Source organism: Triplophysa dalaica, chromosome 14 (assembly GCF_015846415.1).
Source record: "Triplophysa dalaica isolate WHDGS20190420 chromosome 14, ASM1584641v1, whole genome shotgun sequence".
NCBI lineage: Eukaryota > Metazoa > Chordata > Actinopteri > Cypriniformes > Nemacheilidae > Triplophysa > Triplophysa dalaica.
Genome location: NC_079555.1, coordinates 4,786,448 through 4,809,456, shown reverse-complemented (window position 1 = coordinate 4,809,456; position 23,009 = coordinate 4,786,448). Strand labels below are relative to the sequence as shown.

General features: G+C 37.8%; 1 protein-coding gene across 1 annotated transcript in view; it reads right to left on the bottom strand.

Annotated features, from left to right (window-relative positions):
* Positions 1 to 23,009, bottom strand: part of tmtc2b (transmembrane O-mannosyltransferase targeting cadherins 2b) — a 90,085-nt gene that overhangs the window by 26,697 nt on the left and 40,379 nt on the right. Inside the window, exon 2 of the mRNA XM_056766923.1 lies at positions 21,015 to 21,591. Within this exon, the coding sequence (XP_056622901.1) occupies positions 21,015 to 21,591 (577 nt within the window). The remainder of the gene's footprint in view (positions 1 to 21,014; positions 21,592 to 23,009) is intronic.

Sequence of the window (23,009 nt, the reverse complement as noted above, 5' to 3'; positions counted from 1 at the left end):
GATCTCCCACACCCTGCTTTTACAGCCTTGACCAAATAAACAAGATACAGCCTTATAAAGGTGCAATCCATCATGCTACAGCATTGATATTAAACACTCTTCCATTCCCAGCAAGGAAATGATTTCATTTATGGAGTGTTTGAATATTTTACACTTTAAGTAAGAGGGAGAAAAATATTGTTTATTCCCTGTATAGCAGCTGCAAAGTTAAGCTCGCCTTCCTTTTCGAGTTGATTTTGGACCGAGCGTGCCCTCCAGCAATTTTATGACTTCCTGCAAACACGGAACTCATTTGGCACGAATGTATAACAAACCGGCCTGCTTCAAAGCTTCTTCACTGATCGATGTTAAAGGGCTAGTTCACCAAAAAATGAAAATCACACACACATGCAAAAAGAGACTCAATGTTGGAATAAACGATGACTTGATTTTCAATTTCAGTGACCAGCATTAGGAAAACATATTAAATATTAAACTTGAGAGTAGGTAGTTGTCCCAAAAGTGCTACTTGAGATGAGTTGTTTTCAATCACCTCCGACAAAGTCAATATCACAATTTATTACAAACCATATAAAGACCATCACTCAATGAAGACACAGAATGAGTGAGTGTTTTGTATAATACCAAGCTCTGCATTGATTTTTTTCCTTTCTTTGGTCATTTCTGTTGCAGAAAATGAGAGCCATACACTACTCAAGTGAGAAACTTCTATAACACAACCCTTCTCATGTTTCCACATTATATCCTGTGTAGTAGATTTGCCCAAAGACACAACCTTTATGAAACATCTCACCGGCAAACAGCTATGAGTAGGGCTGTCAAACGATTCATCGCGATAAATCACATCCGGAATTAAAAGTTTGTGTTTATATTATATATGTTTCCTGTGCATTATTACTTTTGTATTTATAAGCACATAAATATATTTAAGAAAAAATTATAATAATAAACTTTTATATATAATTTAAATTTATGGTACATATAAATACAAGTTAAAATTTTCTAAATATGTATGTATGTGTAGGAGTTTATAAATGCAAAATTAATATACACAATACATAGACAATTATGTTAACACTTTTTTTTACAAATTCTTTATGATTACGCTTAATCGTTTGACAGCCCTAGCTAGGAAAATGTGATATGACAACATTCAGAGAAAGATACCAACTGAAAATAATTTTTTAGATTATTAGATAAAAAACACATCTTGAACCAAACCGGCTTATTCAGAACCCACCATCCTCTTTCTTTCTTCAACTGTATCCTAAAACAAAGAAGTTTCCATGCCACATAAGCAAGACGCATAAATCTGCAATTAAAGTCCAGGACAAAATCAAGTTTACCACCTGCGATCGCCAGTCCCTGCGACATCTGTTTAAGTTTACTGACCGAAATCATAAAGCGTGCAATAAAACTCCCATAAGATGAATAAGCTTGAGCCATTACAAAAAATGTCTCAATCACAAAAACAACATCAGTAAATTAAGGATATTTTATCCGAGCGAAGAAAAACCTGTTAACAGGATAAACAATGGTAAGATCTCAGTGCATTTTGATGTCGTGCATGCGGCTGTGGCCGCAGGTGGAACATGTATGTCCCGGTGGAGTGAGCTGCGGGTTGAAGGGAAGAGGTCGTAAATGGGAGCCCCAAAGGGGCCATTAAGCAGCAGGCTACAGAGGCCGAGCGGAACAGTCCCTCTAAAGAGAAACACAGAACCGGGTTTAGAAACTTTCTGCATCTGAAAACCCAAACAGCAGTGCTAAGGAAGTTGCGACAGCACGCATAAATAGCCAAACTAAAAATAATAAAAGAAAAACAATCTGCAATAGGTCTGAATTGTGTTGTTGTATGTTTAACATCCAAAAATCCATCTTTAAAATCATCTCTTTTTTTAATAGTTGAATGAAAATCTTTGATAAAAGATTTACTTATACCACGCTTTACTATTTTCGTTCACAAATTTAACACATTTAATATACTAACTTGTTAAATATAAAGGTTTTTGGAGTCAGTGTTGATGCTCATAATCTGAAAAGCCTCCCTTAAAGAGACAGCTCACCCAGACATTAAAATTATTTTATAATTTACTCACCCTCATGTCAATCCAAGCCTGTATGAATTTCTGTCTTCTGCAGATCACAAAAGATGTTTTAAACAACGTTTGTGCCCAAACAACACCGGTCCCCATTGACACAAAACCACAGAGACATTTGTCAAAATATCTATTGTGTTACACAGAAGAAAGAGTTAGATACTGGGGATGATGGTGAATAAATGATGACCAAAAATGTCATTTTGGGTGAACTATGCTTTAACGGCCAGGCCTGTATAAAAAAGGCCAATAAAAACAAAAAATATGTTACACAGAACCAAAGCCGTAAATCTAAACTAAAATGGCACACTGTTTGAAAAACCTCGCATACTTCACCACAGAAGATTCCTGGTGTATTATTAGGGAAGTACAAGACAATCAATCATGGCGTACAGATCTGGGAAAATTACGTCTAGGAAAAGACTCGAAATGCCTTGAATGTTTCTCTTCATAGATCCAAGATTTATAAACTGGTCAGAAGAGCTTTGGGATGATGAATTGCCAGCTTCACCCAGCACTGCACGACTGTAAATTCAGACAGACGAAGGTAACAAGACATCATACTTTTCAACAGATATAAAATAACTGGAGCTGTGCACTGATGGAGGCATCGGTCATTCTGTGCTCACGCACAACCAAATTACTGCTGCCTGAACTCTGCATCACCCTGCCAGCCAACCTCAAACAACAGACAGCAAACATGAGCGGATATTTCACACATATAGGAAACATATATAAATAAATAATGATGGAGAGGAGTTACTGGTGAGAGCTTGTTCTCAGTGTGAGATGGAGCAGATTGAGGAGCCGGGGATGAAGAGGTGTCGGGAGGGTCACGGAGGAGTGTGAACACGTGCACGTGGGATTCTCGCCGGATTTATGAGGCTGCTGGAGGTTTGAGACTGTACTCTCAAAAACTACAAGGGATTTAGCACCTGCAGGTTCACAGCCAGAGCACAATTCTATAGCCGGGGGAAAATTGAGTAACCATTTCAGAGAATGTTCTTCTGATTTTAAAATGTACTTTTTAAAGGTATGTTTAGGTAAAAATTATCATTTTTGTTTCATTTTGTAAACTATTAACAACATTTCCACCAAATTTGAAATAAAAATCTTTGGATTTATTTTCAGAAAATAACAGAAAAGCTGTTCTGTTTTGTTTAGAAAACAAGTTCATATTCACCTTCGAGAAATTCAACAGTAATATTTGTACACTTACTTAGTAAAAGTTCGAAAAATAAATGTATGTGATAACCTCGATGTTTCTTGTCATGCTGTCAGTCTTTCACATTGTTGTTAGATGACTTTATGTCACTATTGAGGTTTGATGTTGTTGAAATTCTACAGACACTAGACACAGTATCTAGAAATGCTGATTTGAAATAAAAAGTTGGACGGTCTCATTCATTTTTTCCACGGTTGTATTTGTGCAGGTTTTCCGACATGTCTGCGAGCAGAATGTACAATGTACGTTCAAAGTTCAATCCTTAATATTACATAAAAATCAAAATGTCGTACTTTAACATTGAAAATGCGTGTGTTGTGCGCGATTATGACACTAACCCCACAATAAGTTAATTTGCTGTAAATCTCCAATAAAATACAAGAAACTTTTGGTCTACGACCATTTCTGCTGACATGATTTTGGCTGCATCGCAGGGAAACATAATATTAACCAATAATATCATAGGCCAACCTTTTATAATCCAATCTTTCCTTCACTGACCAGCTTTACATGCATGACACTTTTACATGCATCCACTATTTTCTTCTGAAAATACTGGAGGTGCTCCATCCATCGTGCCATTTATCATAGTGCGTTCTAGTTATTTAGTGGGCCATGATGTGTCCCGTGTGCATATGTATCAGTTTAGTGTTTATGTCAATCATGCGGTGACCGCAAGAGCACGGCACACCGCCACAGTTGAAGAAAACACCTTCATAAGACTGACAGCACACGCAATGCAAATACAGACAACACAACTACTACAAATACAAAAATGCACTGTTATACAATATAAGTTTTACATAACATTCACATGCTTGTAAACGCAGTTATTAGACCCTCATCAGGAGTGTGCGTCTGGAATAAGCGAGTCCATCTGACCATCTTTACGCACTACCTGGCCATCAGACAAACAAGAGTGTCACTCCTAGTCTGGTTTGCGTCTGGCACTGCGTAAAACACAGCAGATCTAAATGCATCCACATGTGCGGGCAGAACACGTCGCTATTTACATGCCTGAGCAGGAACATGTCACAGTAACGGAATGAGCTCTGTATCGCACAAAGCAAAAATCTATTCTTTAACAACATCTCCGCACGCAACGCCCTCCTGCAAAGTGGCGACTTCTGGAAACAAAGAGGGGGAATCAAATACATCACAAGGTCAGAAAACCATCTGAAAATCACTGAAGCCTCAGTGGTCAAAAACTAGGATTCAATTGCTACTATATCTCTACCATCTTCTATAAAAACAAGTGTCAATCTTCATAACGCTGCTTCTGTTTTTAATGTCAGGTCATATCTAATGCCAGGTTGAAGGTATTGCACCATCGAAAGTCCTCTTTGCTTCCCACAGTGGAATTCAGTCTCTTTGGTCTATAATCCAGTTCGTCTTGAAGTAAGTGGTTTAACACTGGCCGGCAGGAGGAATGGCCTCTCTCCACTTCTTTTCACTTTAGATTTCTCTCCATCAGTTTGAAATTAAAGGACTTGAAACAGGCATATGAGGATAACGTCCATGGAGATGAAGCACAATACAGAGCGATTTAAAAGAAAAGACAGAAAATCAACTTTGGCATTGACTTTTCCTCAGGGAATTTGAGATAGAAAACATGAAATTCAATTAACTAAAGACTGATGCAATAAAGAAAAAATACTTTTCCTAAACTTTTCCTGTCAAAACATAGGCCCTGTGACATGTACAAACAGCGGGGTTTTTCTCAAATATAACAAATTAGGCATTATTTTGTTGGAACACTGTTCCTTTATAATAGTGCTCTACTTAACTTTAGAAACAAAATTACAATTCCTATTTTTTAATGAAATATTGCCATTTAAATAGTTTATAAGTGTGGGTCATTCTCTTCTTAAAAATCATGTGCCATCACAATCTTCATTCAAAATGTACTTCCATCCTGTAAAGACTGTCCATCTTAAATTACGTAAATTAGATGGCTTGGGCGGAGCATCTGTTAACTCCTCCCTTTCAAATTGCAGCAAAAGATGAAAGCCACACCCACTATTTTTCTCATTCAAAATTACATTCACACAGAAATGCGGCAAAATACGGAAGTAAGAACGATCCCAACTTCCGGCTCATGGGGACTTTAACCAAGAATTTTGTAATAAAACTACGGTTCGTGTCAACCTAACTGGCAAATGTAAAGACAAGTATTCACAACAGCTCAAATCCAACACGCACAAACTAAGATCCTTAAAACTCTTTTCCCTAAACTTTTCCTGTCAAAGCATAGAGCCTGTGACATGTGCAATTTTGCTTTGGTGAGTTTAAATTCGCTTTGTAGCTATTTGGTATAAACGGATCAAGAAAAAACCCATCACCCGAAATGCCACGTACAGCTTTAGCATAAAAAAAACACTTTAAGCAACACATCACTCTTACATCATGCCCAGATAACTCCTTCCATCACTTTTAGCTTTCCTTCCTCAAAGACTTTATATCTAGAGGTCAGTGTTTCCGTTCCCCTTAGCATGGCAGCGTGCCTCATCACTCCTGGATTCAACGTACGAGATTGATAGAAGAGCAAACTGTTTAATATTTGACTTCTCTTTATGAGTAAATTGGATGTAACCGTGAGGGATTTGGAAAGGGCAGTGTCTGCAAACCCTCTGAGTCTGCACATTATAATCTTCCGCTCTTAATGAGTTCAAATGAACCTACAGCTTTACAAGATGTCTCAAGACAGGAGTACAGCAACAGAGGATTTACAGAATTCAGCATTGGACAGCAAAGCTCCAGCATGCTATTAAACATTTATGGAGCCAATGTCCTACACTACCACTTTTGAAAATTAATGTACAACTTTCTGGGGCTATACATTATATTGTCTGGGCTGTTTTTTATTGTATTTTTTATTATGACAGAATAAATTGATGTTAAACTGTTGGGGACACAAATATCACAATTAATAATATATGACCCTGGATCACAAAACCAGTCTTAAGTAGCACGGGAAAATTTTTCGTAAAAGACAAAAATACATTGTATGGGTCAAAAATCATAAGTATATTAAGTAAAGATCATGTTCCATGAAGATATTTTGTATATTTCCTGTCGTAAATATATATAAAAAAAAATGTTAGTGTATGGTATGCCACAGTGCCTCTGATTAACAACTTCAAAGGCGATTTTCTCAATATTAAATTTTTTGCTCCCACAGATTCCTGAGTCTAACAACTCATACATCAATAAAAATCTAATTTTATCAACTTTCAGATTATGCAAATATCTCAATTTCGTAAAATTGACCCAGACTGGTTTTGTTGTCCAGGGTCACATATACAGTAACTCTTAAGTATTACGATTGTTAAGTGATGGCTTAAAATGAACTTCCAAGTCTCAAGACAGCACACGGTGGTAGGCCATGATGTATCAACCAACACAACAAAGTCAAACAACCTGAAACACATTACTTTTCAAATTATAACTTCCAAAACCAAATAGTTTTGTGAGAGGTCCTCTGAGAAAACCAGCAGCAATTTGGCTGAGACACATCAACTGAAAAAAGCAGGCAGATAAGAATGAGACTCACATAAAAACAGATGTTTACTGGAGAGGAACCTGTGAAAAAAGTAAGGGCTTTCCGACATTACACATGAAGAGATAGTGAGAAAAACAGAGAGAAAAAACAGAGACGGAGCTGAACAGCTACTGCAGAACTGCTACGACCAGATGTAAAATCTCATGTACCTGCAGTCTTGTTATAAAGTGCAAGAGTAGGTGAAGTAATGCCAGGGCTTTTAGAATATCTGGACCTCATAATCGCACAGCAGGATTTTTCTCACCCTGAAATATAACAAATTAGGAATTATTTTATTGTGCCTGTAACACCTTTTGCTTTATAAAAGTTCTCTTCTCAACTTTAGAAACCACATCACGGTTTCTCAGTCTGTACGACCTACAAGATTTCAAACACACCAGCCGCACTGTGCCACAAACTTTACAGTCTTCATTTTGAAGTTCGCTAACATGGAAACTGTACACTCGGTTTTTACGCACAACTGCTTACAGTTTTTACAAACCACAGGCTGGTAACTGATCTTTCAAAAAAGTAACCAGAGTTTTTGGTTTTAATTGAAAGAAGTGAACAGTACAGTAAGCATAGTTTGACCAATGAATTTGTGATAAATCTATGGTTAGTGTCAACCTAACTGGCAAACGTAAAGACAGCGATTCAAACCAGATCAAATCAAACACGCACATACTACAAGCCTAAAAATTGTTGGCTTGGTGGGATGGGATGTTTAAAATTGTCAACACTTGAAGATATTATCCCGGCATTTCAGACAGCATCGCTTCAGTTCTAAAGTAAAAATCACAACTTAGATTTCAATGTAAAGACATACTGTATGCTGGCATGACTGATCGACAAGACTGTTCCAAGTGTAACAAACTTCACAATCGATAGTAAATACACATTTCTTAGTTCTTATTAACACAGATTATTACACTGTTTTTTTTAAATATCAGAGAAGAAATGCAGTTCCTGTGAAAGAAACATAAAATAAATACATTTTGCCAAAAAGCAAAATTTTTTTAAGAGAAGGCGAGTAAGTGGACTTTACAGGATTCTACCTGAGTACAAAACTTTTTACTCATCCAAAGAAGTAATAAAGGGAACCATTTGCTACGGAGAAAGGCCATACGCGTTAAAAGCACAAAGCAGAATAGAAAGATGAAGACGAAATTATTTTGGCATAAAGTTTGCTTGCATTCTAGACTGCTCTCTGTATTTGATTTGGTCACAGACGTTGAATAATGGCATTTGAAGGATTGCAGACCCTTGCTCCAATCTGCTACAGCGTTCTAAGGTAGCCAAAAGAAATGCCTTCAGCTATGCGTCACCCCTCAACCTTAAACATTCAGCATAACCACAAAAAATATGAATGCAAATAAAGTGATGAGATCGTGAAACCTCAATCCATTCAAACCTCGAAATTGCTTCCTGTGAAAATGTATTGAGTGTAGCCACAGAAAGACCTCCTACTGTAAACGTCTGGTTACTAAGTCACTGCTGTTTATTTAGCCTGCGCTCTTCAGCGCGGCCGTGATTCTATGATTCACGGTGCCAGATACAATACAATGATTCATCTCTTCAGGGGTCACAGGGTTCGAGAAGCTGGTGGCATTTTTTGTAAAAATTCATGTGAATAATGAAATTCGAAAGGCAAATGAGACTATAGGTCTACCCTGTTTTTTTTTTCATCCCACGCCCCGCTAAATTCGATTCCGCACCCACACGCTCCCGCTGAAGATTTCCTTTGTGTTCACCCGCTATCTGCTTAGAATGATATTCGTCCCGACCCGACGGATCCTGCTAAATTTAGATCACGTTTCCAGATCTCACATTTCAATTTCTCCATTACAAATATAAAATACGCTATAGAGAAACATATCGGTAATTTTTAGCAAAAAGAACAAAATTGTTCTGACATTTAATATCAATACAGTAGACATAATTCCACAAAGAGAAAAATAAATAAAACATGACACCTTTCACTCAAACTACAAGCAAAATATGAATAAACGAAACACGTTGGCTTATAGGTAGCTCGTGCAAAATGAAATCACTTTTATTATCAAACAATTTAATTTCCATGCAAGAACTGTCCTGATGACCGTCTCCCCTCTAAAAAACACGAACCCTCTCTCTCTCTCTTCTCTAAGGTGCAATTGGCGACCTGGCCGGAGTAAGACCTGGTCCACGCGTGCAAAGCATGCATAACACAGTCCTCAGATCAGGCTCTACATGGTGTCAGTTAGAAGGATGTCGGGACTGGGCACCCGTCCAAAGACACGCTCCCGTCCATAGTACCAGAGTTTCCGACCGCTACAGTCTTTTATGCAAAATATGTTATCTGGGGGCCGCAAGAATCCGTATCGGATTGCAGACCTCTAATCAAGACCTCAGCCCAGTCCAAGAGCTCCTCATAAACACAAATTTACCTAACCTCCTCAAGAAAAACTCATCCGATCCTTGTCCGACTTGCTACCCTCACCGCAGTAGAGTTCGGTACGCTCAGCCGAGAGGAATGAGACCTTCATCGTGAACTTGTGTGTGCACCGTCAGCAGAGCTCTCAGAACTAATGATCTGAAACTAACATGACTTGTCTTGGAGAGAGAGCCATTCCGCCGTGTAGGTTACATTGTTTGACCTTGCAGGGTTTCCAACCATGTTGCTTCATCAGGTTTAGCAATTCCAGGGCTGTTTGAATTGGCTGCACTTGACCAAAGAAAACATGCCGTACTTGAGTGAAACGCGACAAGTTGCGGTGCGCGGCTGCCTGTTTTTGTAAGTGTTTAACATGGATGTGGCCACCTTGAGGTCAAGAGAATTCAATGTTTTATACCATGTTTCCAGCAACGGTAACCTGGATCTTTGGTACGAGTGAACACAAGAAGAAAACATTCCCATAAGACTTATTGTTTCTAAAAGCTTTTAAAGGAAATTATGTATTTCTAAAGACCACAACATCATATTTAGCCAGACCAGCACTGGACCAGATGGGCAATAATAAACTTTACCGTCAGCAGCTACAACCCAAACAAAGCACAACTGTACATTCTGGATTTTTTTGGCATTTTCTGTTCTAACACTCATTGGATAAACATGTCTGCTTAATGAGATAAACGTAATGTGTTTCAAAGATTTCATGCAATCATGTTTGGAAACATTGAAAAATCCAGTGATAAGGTCACTGCATCCAGCTTAATCTTCAAAACATTAACATTTAGAAAAAAACTTTTATCCAAAGAAACGTTTAGTGCATTCAAGGTTGTTCCCTGGTAATCGAACCAATGACTTGCAGGCCCAATGCTTCACCAGTTGAGCTACTGGAACAGTCCAAATTTTCAATTGGACTTAAATTAAATTAAACAAACAAACAAATACCTATGTGGGCCAGCCATCTTTATTTCATCCATAGGAAACTCGTTTCATTACTTGGATCTAAAAAAAATGTGTCTTAGAAACTCTCAGAGCGGTGGGATCTTTTGACATTTGATTGATGCCCTGTTGAACACCGATTTCGCAAGAGCAAATCTTGAATCTGTGGGAAAAACATCTGCCAGAAAGATACAGAAAGAAAAATAAAGGAATGGAATACGAAGACGTGAAAACGAAGGAAATCAGTAATGGTTGTAATATTCCCACACTCCTCTCCCAGCATTAGTGTTGGCCTTACCATGTTTGCTCTGTTAGTTTAACCATGTTTCTTAGCATCATAACTGGTTGCTGCTTTTTGAGCTCTGAACTTAAAAAGAACCCAAGAGGAGAGAACTTTCCACTGAGGTTTGTGGGTTATACTGGTGGACATTAGCTTGCTGAGTCACATGTCCCACTGCACCTTATTTCTCCTGTCATTTTAAGAGAAACCTGCTGTTATGACTCAAACCAAAACAGATTGTTATATAAATCGGTACCTTTAGTCCAACAGCGAAAATGATGGCTGTGACCTACTGTATGCTTTCTAACAACTAAAATGCCACATCAGGGAGCGCCTGGTTTTTGACATATAAGGAATACTCTGACCAAAATGTAGAAAACACAATAATCATAATATTAAATCATTTTGATTTTTTTTTTACCTTGTGTACATTTTGGGACTTTTTTAGAAACAAAAATGTCCTCAAAACTGCCCAGAAAGCGGATAGAACAACACAATTTAAAGGCTAAAATATGTCTGCTTCATATTTAATAATTTATTCATAATTTAAGCTATCGAGAATGATTTTACAGGAAAATATCAGTGTATCTAATATCAATCCATGTAACATACTTTATATCTGCTGTTGTTCTGAAACCTTGTATCTCCATAGTTCATGATTTACATTTTTTGTCATAAATCATACATTGTAGTCACCCTTTATGTTTGTTATTGGGTTTTGCAAATATCTAACCAAAAAAAAGTATGAAAAGGTGCTTGTCAACTTTGACTTTGTTTGACAAATGTTTGACTTTGTCAACATTTTAATTATAGGGATGTGACCATATTATCGATATCCTGTTATTGCAATAGCAAAATTGGCTCAATATTATCGTGGTCACATGACTGTATGAAACGATAGGTCTTCCGGGCCAAACAAAGAAAGTTCGAAAAAATAATAGATGTTATCTTTGTCAAATTATTTTAAATTTATAAAAGGGATTTTTAGGATGATTCACCCATCTCATACTATAACTCATACTTCTTAGCAACAATTATCATTAGAGGATAAAGAAAAGAGGATGCTTATGGAATGTTTCCAAGTCATCATTTGAGAAAGTTTCAATAAATATTGTACCGTGGACTTTATACCGAGGAATTATCATGCAGTGAGATTTTGATATTATTTCATCCCTATTTAATCGATTAAAACGTGCAGTGTTATTTCAGTTTCCTGAAAAACAGCTAATTTGGACATAGGAGGTTTTGGAAGGACAGCGGCGAATCAACCAGCACTTTTAGGTTTCAAACAAAGGTGACGACTAAGGTTAAAGTAAAAATAAATCAATTTATTGCCATTAGAAACATAAAAGCATGGGGCAGTGGAGCAACATGGTGAAAAATAATTTCTGCTTTTAGGTTAACTAATCGGCACTTCTGAAAGAGTTAAGTTCATGTAGTACACTTCCAGGAAACTACATCTCATTGTTCTCATTTTGTTACGTAAATTGCCACATTGCCGCTGAATAATAGAAAAAGCTAATTCAGCTCCTCGGTACAATTACAGTTAACTGAAATGCTGCTGAAGTGTCACCAGCACTGACATTACAGAAAAAACTAGACATTACCCTCCAAACAACATTAGCATTCATGTCATGGGTAGATGCTTCACTCCGGTTTTACTGTGCCACTGAGATAATAACTCCAATGCGGAACGGCAGAAATAAGAACCACGAATGGAGCAAAATTACTCTGAAATAGTAGACGGCATATTAGGGACACAACGTGCAACACTGTGAGATATAGAGAGAGCGAGAGAGAGAGAACAGCTGCAAAGCTTCATGCAACAAAATAACAAAATATACGGACCAAACGAGAGTGAAGTTACCCGCAGTTTCACGCGATCATCAATCATACTGCTTCAAAAGTCTCGTTGCTATGATAATGTACACAACTTCAAGTTTTCTCTATTGCCCTTGGCTTGACAGAATACAGAGTGTATGTGTTTGTATTACAGAGATCAAGGAAATAAAGCTCTGGGTGCCAACCACTTAAAACAATGAGGTGTCAAACCTAACATTTATAATGCAGCCATTCAATGACTCTTTCACTTTCCAGAGCACTCTGTCAAACTGTTCTCAGGTCCGAATATGGGTGGTCTCAGTAATAAAGCAGTGTGGTGCAGGTTTTTAACGAAAGGGACATTCATATTATGGAAAAACACAAAAAAATCTGGTTTTAAAACTACACTTGGTGCATTATATAACAAAAGAGTACTGTAGAAAAGTTACGAACGCAGCTCCTTCACAAGTAAACAATTTCTGAAAAGCAGCCGGGAGACAGCGTGCAGTCTCCGCTCGTCCAAATGAATGCATGCTTCAGTGATTGTGTCATTTAGCACACACAATAAATGTAAAATGTCAGCTGTGCCTCAGGAGAAAGCTGGAGAATTTTCCTCTGCATCTTCAGCAGTCTGGGGAAGACGCTGCCCTTTAAAACGGACCTTGAGGACCATCAGTATTTGCAGAACGGCCTGTGTATAATGAGAGACAGCAAACATTGTCGTTTTGGTAATGCAAAAATTCCATTTTTAACTCCAGATGCTTTGCGCACCAAACAAGTAATTAAATGAGTGGGCGAGTCAGTCGGGCATAATGCTAATTGATAATTAGGGACTTGAGAAATGAGAGTAGAAATGATAAAGAAAAGGAGCCGTGTATCCTCGGCTAATCTGCGAGTAATATATCAGACCACATTAGATAAATAAGATCCTCCTAAAGTAGTACATGGAAAATAAAGCCCATTACTGTTTACCTATTAAATCTTCAGGATTTCTCATTAGGATGTAATAGAGACTAAGAGGCCTATAGTTAAAGTGATTGCAACTTCATAACAAATTTAAAGGGATAGTTCACCTAAAATTGAAAATTCTGTCATCATTAATTCTCGCCCATGCCGTTGAAAACCTGTACATGACTATTTCTTAAGTGGAATACTTTGAAAAATATCTTCTATTGTGTTCTGCGGAAGAAAGGAAGTCATACAGTTTTGGAATGACACAAGGGTGTATAAATGACAAGATCATTTTCATTTTTGTGGGAACTGTCCCTGTGTCCGCAACCAGTTTATCAGAACAAAAATGTCATTCATTTTTCTAATTTGAATGCGGGAAATAAATCCAAAACCAATAAGACTCAACAAGTCAGAGGTGAATTTTGAGCTCCTCTCAAACTTGAACTACTATAAATGGGTTTACAGATGTTTTGACATTTTAAAAGGAAAACGTCTGCGGCCTGTGTGCAAGAAAACCCAGATTCCTTCAGCATATGCAAATGTAGACTCTGTTTAAAACAGCACTAAAACAGAAAGAAACGTGAGCATAAACACAATTCAGAAAACGTGTTATTTTATAAGCAGCGTATGTGCTTGTTTGAGGTTTTTGTAACAGGAGCCCATTTAGAGGTAAAGCAAGCATGACAGTACCCAGTCCGGCCAAAACCAATCATCTCAATATAACCAGCTCCAGCATACCCAATATCTCCCAAAACATCAGCGGATCATCACAGCCCCTGTGCGACTGTGGCAGGTCTGCACGCCTCCTCTCTTCATGCTGCATTTACTCAAGTTTGAGACACAGTAACCACAGAACGCTATATATAGAGGATCTGTGACAGATCACTGGATCTGCTCTCTTATGTGTTACAATGGGAAAAATAAACACTGAAGCCTCGCAGCGCTTCCCACACTCGGTAAACTAAACAGCAGCTAAGAATAAATAAATGAAAGAGACAAAAGCAGACATATATTTGAACAAAACAGCTTCCCTGTAGCTCGACTGGAGGAGAATGGAAGACGCAACATCCAGAAATCATGGGTTTGATGCACGCATTGAAAATATGTAAACGGATAATATCTTAATCCCTTTGTTGACATCTTAGGCGCCTAAAACATGCTCGATTCACATTACATCAAAGCTTAATTATAAGAAAAATGTGTGCTCAAATTATTGCCCTTTGTGTTATGAAAAAGATCAAATCATATATTTGGTTGTTTTGTTATTATTTACAACGTTTGCTTTTAAGTCCGTGTATTAAATATGAAGCCATTTTGGCTCTTAAAACAGTTCTACATTGCTAGGATTACTGCAGATCAGTGTAAAAATTCTCCTGCGGGCAGGTTTTCATGTACAGGGCAACGCCTTCAGACCATCACTTCATCACACACTGACAGAACGCATTAGAGCATACACATACCATCTGCGTGTGTGCGTGTAAGTGCAAGGACATGTAATCATTTCACACCTGTTTCTCAAAAACATGCACATAGCTGAACTCAACATAAACCAACCGAACCATCCACACAATAAAACCAATTTACTTCCTTATCAAATAGCATGCAACACAAAAACAAATTGCTTTAAATGTAATCTACACATGCATGCATGCATGCATGCACACGCATATATTTGCAATATTTATAACTGCTATAGAATCCTGGTTTTATTCATCTTCAAACGTCACATCAAAATAAAATGGATTTAACTTTGGATTTATTTGAAAAGTAACAATATCACACTAATCTAAAACATACACAAGAAAACTAGCAATGCTTACCATTAGTTTCTTTCAGACACTAGTAAATTTCTGTCACAACGCTCCTTTACTTTTATGGCTTAACAACAAATGCTATTTGCAATGTGGAAAAAGCGCAGAATTGCCAAGTCCTCGGGAAAGACGTTTTACAGCTTCAACCCGATGAACAAACATTGTGATCTCATTGTGAAAGGTGTCTATGCCAAACGTGCTGTGCTAATTGTATTAACCTTCAGTATCTCTTACCGAAAATGAGCCTATAAACCGGTTCCAGAAAACCAGCTAATAAAACAACATTTTTCCACATAAAGATAAACAGATTACACCATAAATGCTAAAGCTGCCTCGGCCAGCCATGTTATATCTGGATGTATGTTAAAAAGAAACCTACATTCAATGTATGAATCTAATCTGTAAAAGGACATTACAAGGAATGCATCTCTCTGAGGGCCCTCTCCTGGCTAACTTTCACGACTACGGAGGATTTTTTAAAGGGTGAGCAATGACCAAAAGCATCTTAAAGTTCTAACAGGTCCCTCAACAAAATCCCCCAAGAGCTTAGGGTGGATACACTGCCAAGCGCTCAGAGCAAAGCTCCCCGTTAACTCAACATGTGCTAATGCACTTAACTTTCTCTCACTCTTTCCTAGTTTTCACACATGCGCACACCCGCACTGCTGTACCTGTATATTATATGTGCAGCTGTGCTACCCAAACACAGAACAAATACTGCAACCATTTATCTGCAGAGATGATCGGATCACAGCTCTTATAGATAGTACAATCTCATTATGCATTCACATCAGTCTGTCTGGCTATCACTGCAGCGGTGGAGCACTTTACTCTGACGCAGCCAACACCGCATCACAATAAATCAGACAGTGGGTTGCGTTTTATGCACACAAAAATATTTTTAGTTGGTCAAATAGACCCCAAAATCATGCTATTGGAAATGTACACTGTAAAAAAAGCAATATTTTGGAGCTTGTAAATAAAGCTAGCATTACTTGAGTATGTTCTACAAGCAAGTAGTATTTTGTCTTTCTACTTTAAAATGTCACGTTTAATTCAATGCGTTACTTGAGGTTCATTTGAATTATTTGTGCTCTAATACATAAGTAAATTTAAAAGAAAATGCAGAGTAATATTTACTTTGTGTTCGGTTATTAAATGAATCGATGTATAAAACTGACAATATATATTAGCCATATATTAGCTTTGAATGCGCACTTCGGATGTTACAAATGGGGGCGTTAAACTATGGTTAGTCATTAAATGTTTTCTTATTAATTCATTTAGTTAATTTTGCAGCATAGTGCAGCGTTATGCAAATGGAGAATTAACGTGTTACATAGTTTAGCTATTGATATGGTGACAGAGTTTGCTAACTGTAGTGCCTTGTCTTTAAAATTTGCATGTCTAACGTTACATAGACAAATAATTTAACCGTAGTGCATATTCCTCAACTTAATCCAAGTTTATGCTCCGTATATAACTGTATATGAGTGTTACCCTTAGCCAACTCTGCCATGTGCTGAACTGACATTGTTGGTTCAGACAGAATGGCGGATCTTGAACTAATTTGCTGTTAAAATAAAAAAATGGTTGATGTTCAATGCATTAAGGTCAATAAGTGAATTTAAATAGTTAATGACACACATACTGTAATTGTGACATTAACATCAATGAAATCTATGCCAGGTATTAACCAATGCCAGAGGAAACATGAAGATGGTTTAATGGGTCGGAATTGTTTCATTTGTATACCTTTATATGAACTGTTTTTTAAATAAATGTATTCAATGTTTAAATTCAAATATTTAACATAGTATTTTTGTGAAATGCCTCTGTTTTTGATGTTCAGATACATTTAACTTAACATAACAGTATTGATCTGCCAGAAAAACAAGCCTCTGGTTCAAGCACATTCGAGAAATGACAGAAGCTAGACATCAAATTAATAGCGCTGTAAATATGGATTTTTCTCTTAAACAACGGCATTGATTTGCTTCAGAAAACCTTTGTTAAGACCACAGAGCAGTTCTTTGATAGATGGATGCACTTTTTGGAGCTTTAAAAAGTCAACACCCATTCTCTCCCATTCTACCTTTTGGATGCAAAATGACACGTGGTATTATAACTCTGACTGCATTATTCTTCAAGAAGAAAATCAGAGTGAAACATGGGGAAATTTTGATTCAAGGGTGAAGCTTTAAATGAAGAGTTCACTGAATAATAAAAATTTGTGCATGATTTACTCATTCTAGACCTGTATGAATTTCTTTCTTCTGCAAAACACAAAAGATGATATTTTGAAGAACGCTGGTAACCAAACAACATTGGCTCCCATCGACTTCCATTGTATGGACACAGCACCACAGATTCCTCAAAATATCTTCTTTTCACATACAGGTTTTGATTGACGTGAGGATAAATTTACAAAATTTATATTTTTCGTTTTATTTTTTTCTATTTTATTTTTTAGTTTAGTTTTGAGTATGTTTAGTATTCCAAAGAACAGTTTCAAAGCAACAACATAAACAAACGTTACTGCGCATGACTTAACAACCAATATAAAAATAAAAATAAAATTCAACAAATTATTTAATTAATAAATAAAATATTAAATAAAATATTAATCTAAATCAATATGAATATAGATTTAATAAAAATAGTTATATTATTAGCCTTTAGCCAGAATGATCAACAAACACAGACCAGATGAAACCAGTAAGAAAGCAAAATTATTTTTTATGTGTGTGTAAAACACAACAATATTGAATGGCTTGTATTAATTGCACTTGTTACCTTTTAATCGTTAAACAAATTGAAATGTCACTTAACTATAATAAAGCCCATTAAAGCATTATTAACAATATCACAGACAAATATAAACACGGACAGCTATTTAAACCAAAACAACAATAAACAGCCAAATAACGTCTTAAAGCAGTTTGACATTAAACAGACTTTTGTCAATGATGCTTGAAACGTCATAATGCAATTTCAAAGCCCTAAAAGCACAGACACTTAAACTTGAGATAATTTAGTCGAATCCAGCATCCATCTCCATAAGTAATCGTCCTGTAGTCCAGACCAGCTGCCCAGACGCCACTTACTTACAGCAGACGTTATGATTTACCATCAATATAAAGTTAATGGATGATGTCATGAAGAGCATACCGCAGTCAGATAAGTGCTACTGCAATTTATGATCATCCTACTATTCTTAGGCACACCGGCACAGTTTTATAAAAATGGCCTTAGAGCGATCATTTATGTGTTTCTCGGACATTAAGCAAGGTTATAGACTTCCCGCCATGAAAGAGCCTTGCGGAAAGAAATATAGATGTGTTGTTATGCAACGTCGACAGATCTGCACAAATATATGAATGCAAACGCATTTAATTCACTTCCCCTGGATTTAGTTTATAGTCTCATTACACCAAATGAGTCTTCAGGCCCTTAGATCTAGGAAGCAGTTTGTCTCTGGGCTAAACCCATCCAGCTTTCATCTCTGGAACGATCGATTCAACCTTTGGGCTAAAGGACCGCAGACATCTTGAAGCTTACGTGTTTACACATTAATTCTGGCTTCCCCTATGACTCGGCTCAATGCTAAGCTGTCATAAGTCAGAGTGGCACGGTATCTCCTCGAAGAAGAAAATCTGGAATTATTTGCTTTTGACAAATTGATAATACCGCTGAACCCCCTCCGCCGGGTGACAATGATGTCAAAAACACGGCCTGGCCTGATGCAGAGAGGATATGCAGAGCACATGCATCTGCTGGAGACCATTGTTCTCTGGCACACAGTGAAAGAACGCAGTTCTACTGTATGGCTTGAAATGCTGCAAATGACAGCTGGAGGTGACAGAATGGCTTTAGATTGATGGGTAAATGTCCAACGAGAGTGCAAGGGGCTGTCAGATGTGAGAGATCAGGGTCTTCTCACACATATATGCCATGATTCCCAGCATGCACTTACTGTATGTGCTATCAGAGAGCCTGTCTGTCTGCAGTCTGTAAATCACAGGCTGTCTGTCATGCAGATGTCATAGGCTACTTTATTGAGATGTGAAGCTTCACTTGTCTAAAATACACATGCATGCAAGAACAGACAATGTAAAACATGCATATGTACACAAGAACAAAAAAAGAATTGTGTAGATGCGTCTCAATGTGACACGTTTAACTCCAAAATCTTGACATTTAATAGCATTCCGAGTGAATAAATTATGCAAAATATATTAATTCCACCAATAATATGTTTAATGTAAATATTATAAATTATAATATCATCAATATATTATAAAAAAAAAATATTACTCTAATGCCTGGATTTCATTCATTTAGATTTCTTGTAGTGATTCAATACAAAAAAAGAAATAAAATTGCATGAATTGAAGAAATTACAATAGAAAGCACTCCAAATATTTTACAATGTACACTCATGGGCAAAAATATTGGGATTCTTACTACTTCTTTTGTTAAAAAAGTTAAAAAAGTAAAACAATTGAAGAAATAAATAAATGTGTATTTTTGTTATGACTGTAAATTACATTACATTAATAAATCTACAGGGTTGGGGAAATGCTCAATTATCAAAAATAACCACAAGGCAAAAGCTCATAATGGGCTTCTGAATTCTTTTTTAGATCAAACTTGACCCAGATACACCTTGTCATATTTCATGAAATTCACCCATTTAGGAAAGAAAAAACAAATCTTTACAGTCTAACATGAGAATTCAATGGCTCTCCAAGCGTCTCTAATCCTGACACACAGTGCGCACTTGTCACGTTCCATTTGCTCCGATTGGCTGAAGGGGAGGGGTCACGCATGTCTATGTCTTTTGACGGTCGATGCTAAATGCTTTTGACAGGCCAGTGTTCAGCAAAAGCCGCCCTAATGCAAGGATGCATGGAGACGGAGGTCTGCACTAAAGACAAAGGAAGCACTAGGTGCGATTCCCCCGATTAACATTGATTTCTCTGCTTAGCTTTATCTTCTGTTTCTGCTTAGTTACGCAAACACACTCCTTATGAGCGACCCTTCTCATGAAAACACAATACATTAACATCATTAGACATAATTAATGGAGCGCTCTCTCACCATTAATAAAACTATTCCAGAATGTTAGCCAGGCCTCTACTGTTGCGGAAATTCGGCAATTATAACAGGTTCATTAAAAATGGGTTAACAGGGTTCTAACTTGACCCGTGTCGGGTTCGGGTGAACAGTAGTTTAAAGACGCTCAACGGGTCATTGAAGTTTATGTAGTCTGTGGTCAGCAAACTCCAAATTTGGGCGGTGAACAGATGCAACTCGAGCACCAATAAGATTACGGAAATTTGATGCGATGCAGGAACCTTTACTTAAGGACCGTAATTACAGGCCGCAATGTGCCGCCATGCATAAACACAAACATCTCTGGCCAGATTTAGCAAACACAACAATTTTCTTTCATTGCTCTTTGCTTCCTTCTAAATTTCAAATAAAAAACATTCTACCTAAACATGCATGACAAAGCAACAACATTAAATGCGCATGTGCACTTTTGTGGCCCGAACGTATCTTCCAGGACATATCGGTAAAGAGTCCCTGTAGATTATTTCTGATAACAACCAAAATAAATAAATAAATTACATTATCTAGCAAGTTAAAAGTATGTCTTGTGAGTATTATTTTTGGGTTACCAGTATAGGAACAGTTGTTTAAACTAAAACGAAACACATTCAGCAATTTTTTTATTTAATAGAATTTTAACAAGAAAATATGAATATTAATTAATATCAACATAAATTAAAATATACATAGTTATATTATTTTTAATCACTAGTCAGAATGATCAACCTCGAAGTTAACCTCGGGCCAGGCGTGCGCATCCGATAAAACCGTATATAAAACCTTTAATCCATAAAGAGTTTTTACCTTAAAAACATGTGTAGGAACCTGCTGCAGCTTCATCCTATGGAAGACAAACACGTCATACATGGCCGCCACAGCCAGCACCGTCACGCCCTGCTCTTTCCACAGCATGCTACAGGCAGCGCAAGTTAGTGTGCCCAAAAACCACATCCAGCTCTCCCTGCGGGCACCGCTGGTCCTCAGGGAGCAGTGTCGTATGTAACAGAGCAGGGCCAAAAGGAAGAAGAGTGCTGCGCCGACGTCGGCCCGTCCCACGACGCCCGCCACGGCCTCCGTGTGGATGGGGTGAGCTGCGAACAGAAGCCCAGCCAGCAGGCTCCACCAGCCCGACCCCAGCAGCAGCTTTGAAAGGCTGGAGAACAGAGCCGTCGTGGCACAGTGGAGAACCACATTGATCAGGTGGTATCCCCAAGGGTCCAAGCCACCCAGGGCGTAGTTGAGACGGAAGGAGAGGGTGCAGATCGGCCGGTAGGACTTGTGGCTGCCGCTGTGGGTGAGGAGCGTCCCCCAGAAGTCATCGTAGAAGACGTTGATCCAAGGCGTTTCGGGGAGAAGGTCTTGGTTGGTTTTGATAGCACGGCTGTGTGGAGAAAAAAGAATAAAAAAGAGTGTGAGATTGATATATATTTAAAAAGACACGTGCTGAAATGTATTTAAAACCATCAATGCATTCAGTACGGTGTGCGTTACAGGAATAATGAGGGAGTTTTTTAGTCTGCTTTGAATGAAATCTCTTCTGGCTTTGAAGAGTGAAGGTCAGTTTAGTTCTTATATCACAACTCTTGTTCTGTTACTGCACGAGCTGCCATCGGGGTGTTGTTACAGACATTCATCACTTGTTAAAGCCCTGAGCTCTGACACGCCGCTGTTGACTGGAGATCAGGGAGAGGGCACGGTTAAAACTCACACACACATCACAGACCATGTGTGAAAACTGAACGGTGACTGTTTTCTGCAAGCTATTTCTCATGTAATCTTCACAAATTCATTTGTAAATTTACACATTTAATTTATTTGTTATTTTATAAGAACACAAGGAACACCTCAACAAACATGCAAGATGGACCTGGGCCATATTTACATTTATACATTTTTATCCCAAGCGATTTTGCATGGACAAGGACCGCTCAGATTCTCTTCATAAAATGTAACAGTCGCTTTAGTTTAAAGTAATTCATTTCATGACATCCGGATTCAACTAGAACAACAGAAAAGGGCAAAAAAAGAGAGAAAGAGGAAAAACATTTATTTACTTTTCCTTTGGGTTCTGAAATCTGGAGGACATCTACCATACCCTTGACCAAAAACAAATAAATGCTTGACAGAAAGACAAGGACCTCCATGTAGCCGTAAGCAAAGTGTGAAGTGGTACCAAATGTATATCCATCAAACTGACGTGCCAGGAACTGACTATTGGCCCAGACAAAATGAGATACAAACCGAAATGAATACAAATTTGGACAGATTACCAAGAAACACAGATGGAGATAATAATTGTGAGTGGGTGGGAAATAAACGTCTGAGAAATCCTAGATAAAATTTTAAAGCCATGCAGGGAGTGCAAGAGAAGGCTGGGCCGGATACGATCTGGAGAAAAGAGACGCACACTCCGCCCACGCTGTCCGTTTCATCCCATCTCGAGAAAAGACAACAAAATAACACATGTAAACAAAGAAGCTAATCAGCTATGCTATTCCACTCGCAGTAATCCGTGCCAAAATCCATGTCATTTAAACCCTAGGCAATAGTATCTTGCTGTGAAACATACACCCTCCAGCCCTCTGTGATCGTGGATGTATGCCTGCGTGCGTGAAGATGTGTCGAGCCATCCAACGTAATTACAATAGTGCGAGAGATGACACACAGAGCTGTAATTAAAACATGCGACGGGTAAAACGCGGTACGTGTGATAACACGACATCAGAGCCACCGCATAATGAGTCCCAGCAGCAATCGCACCAGAAATGTGCAATTAACACTCAATAGAGTCAAATACAA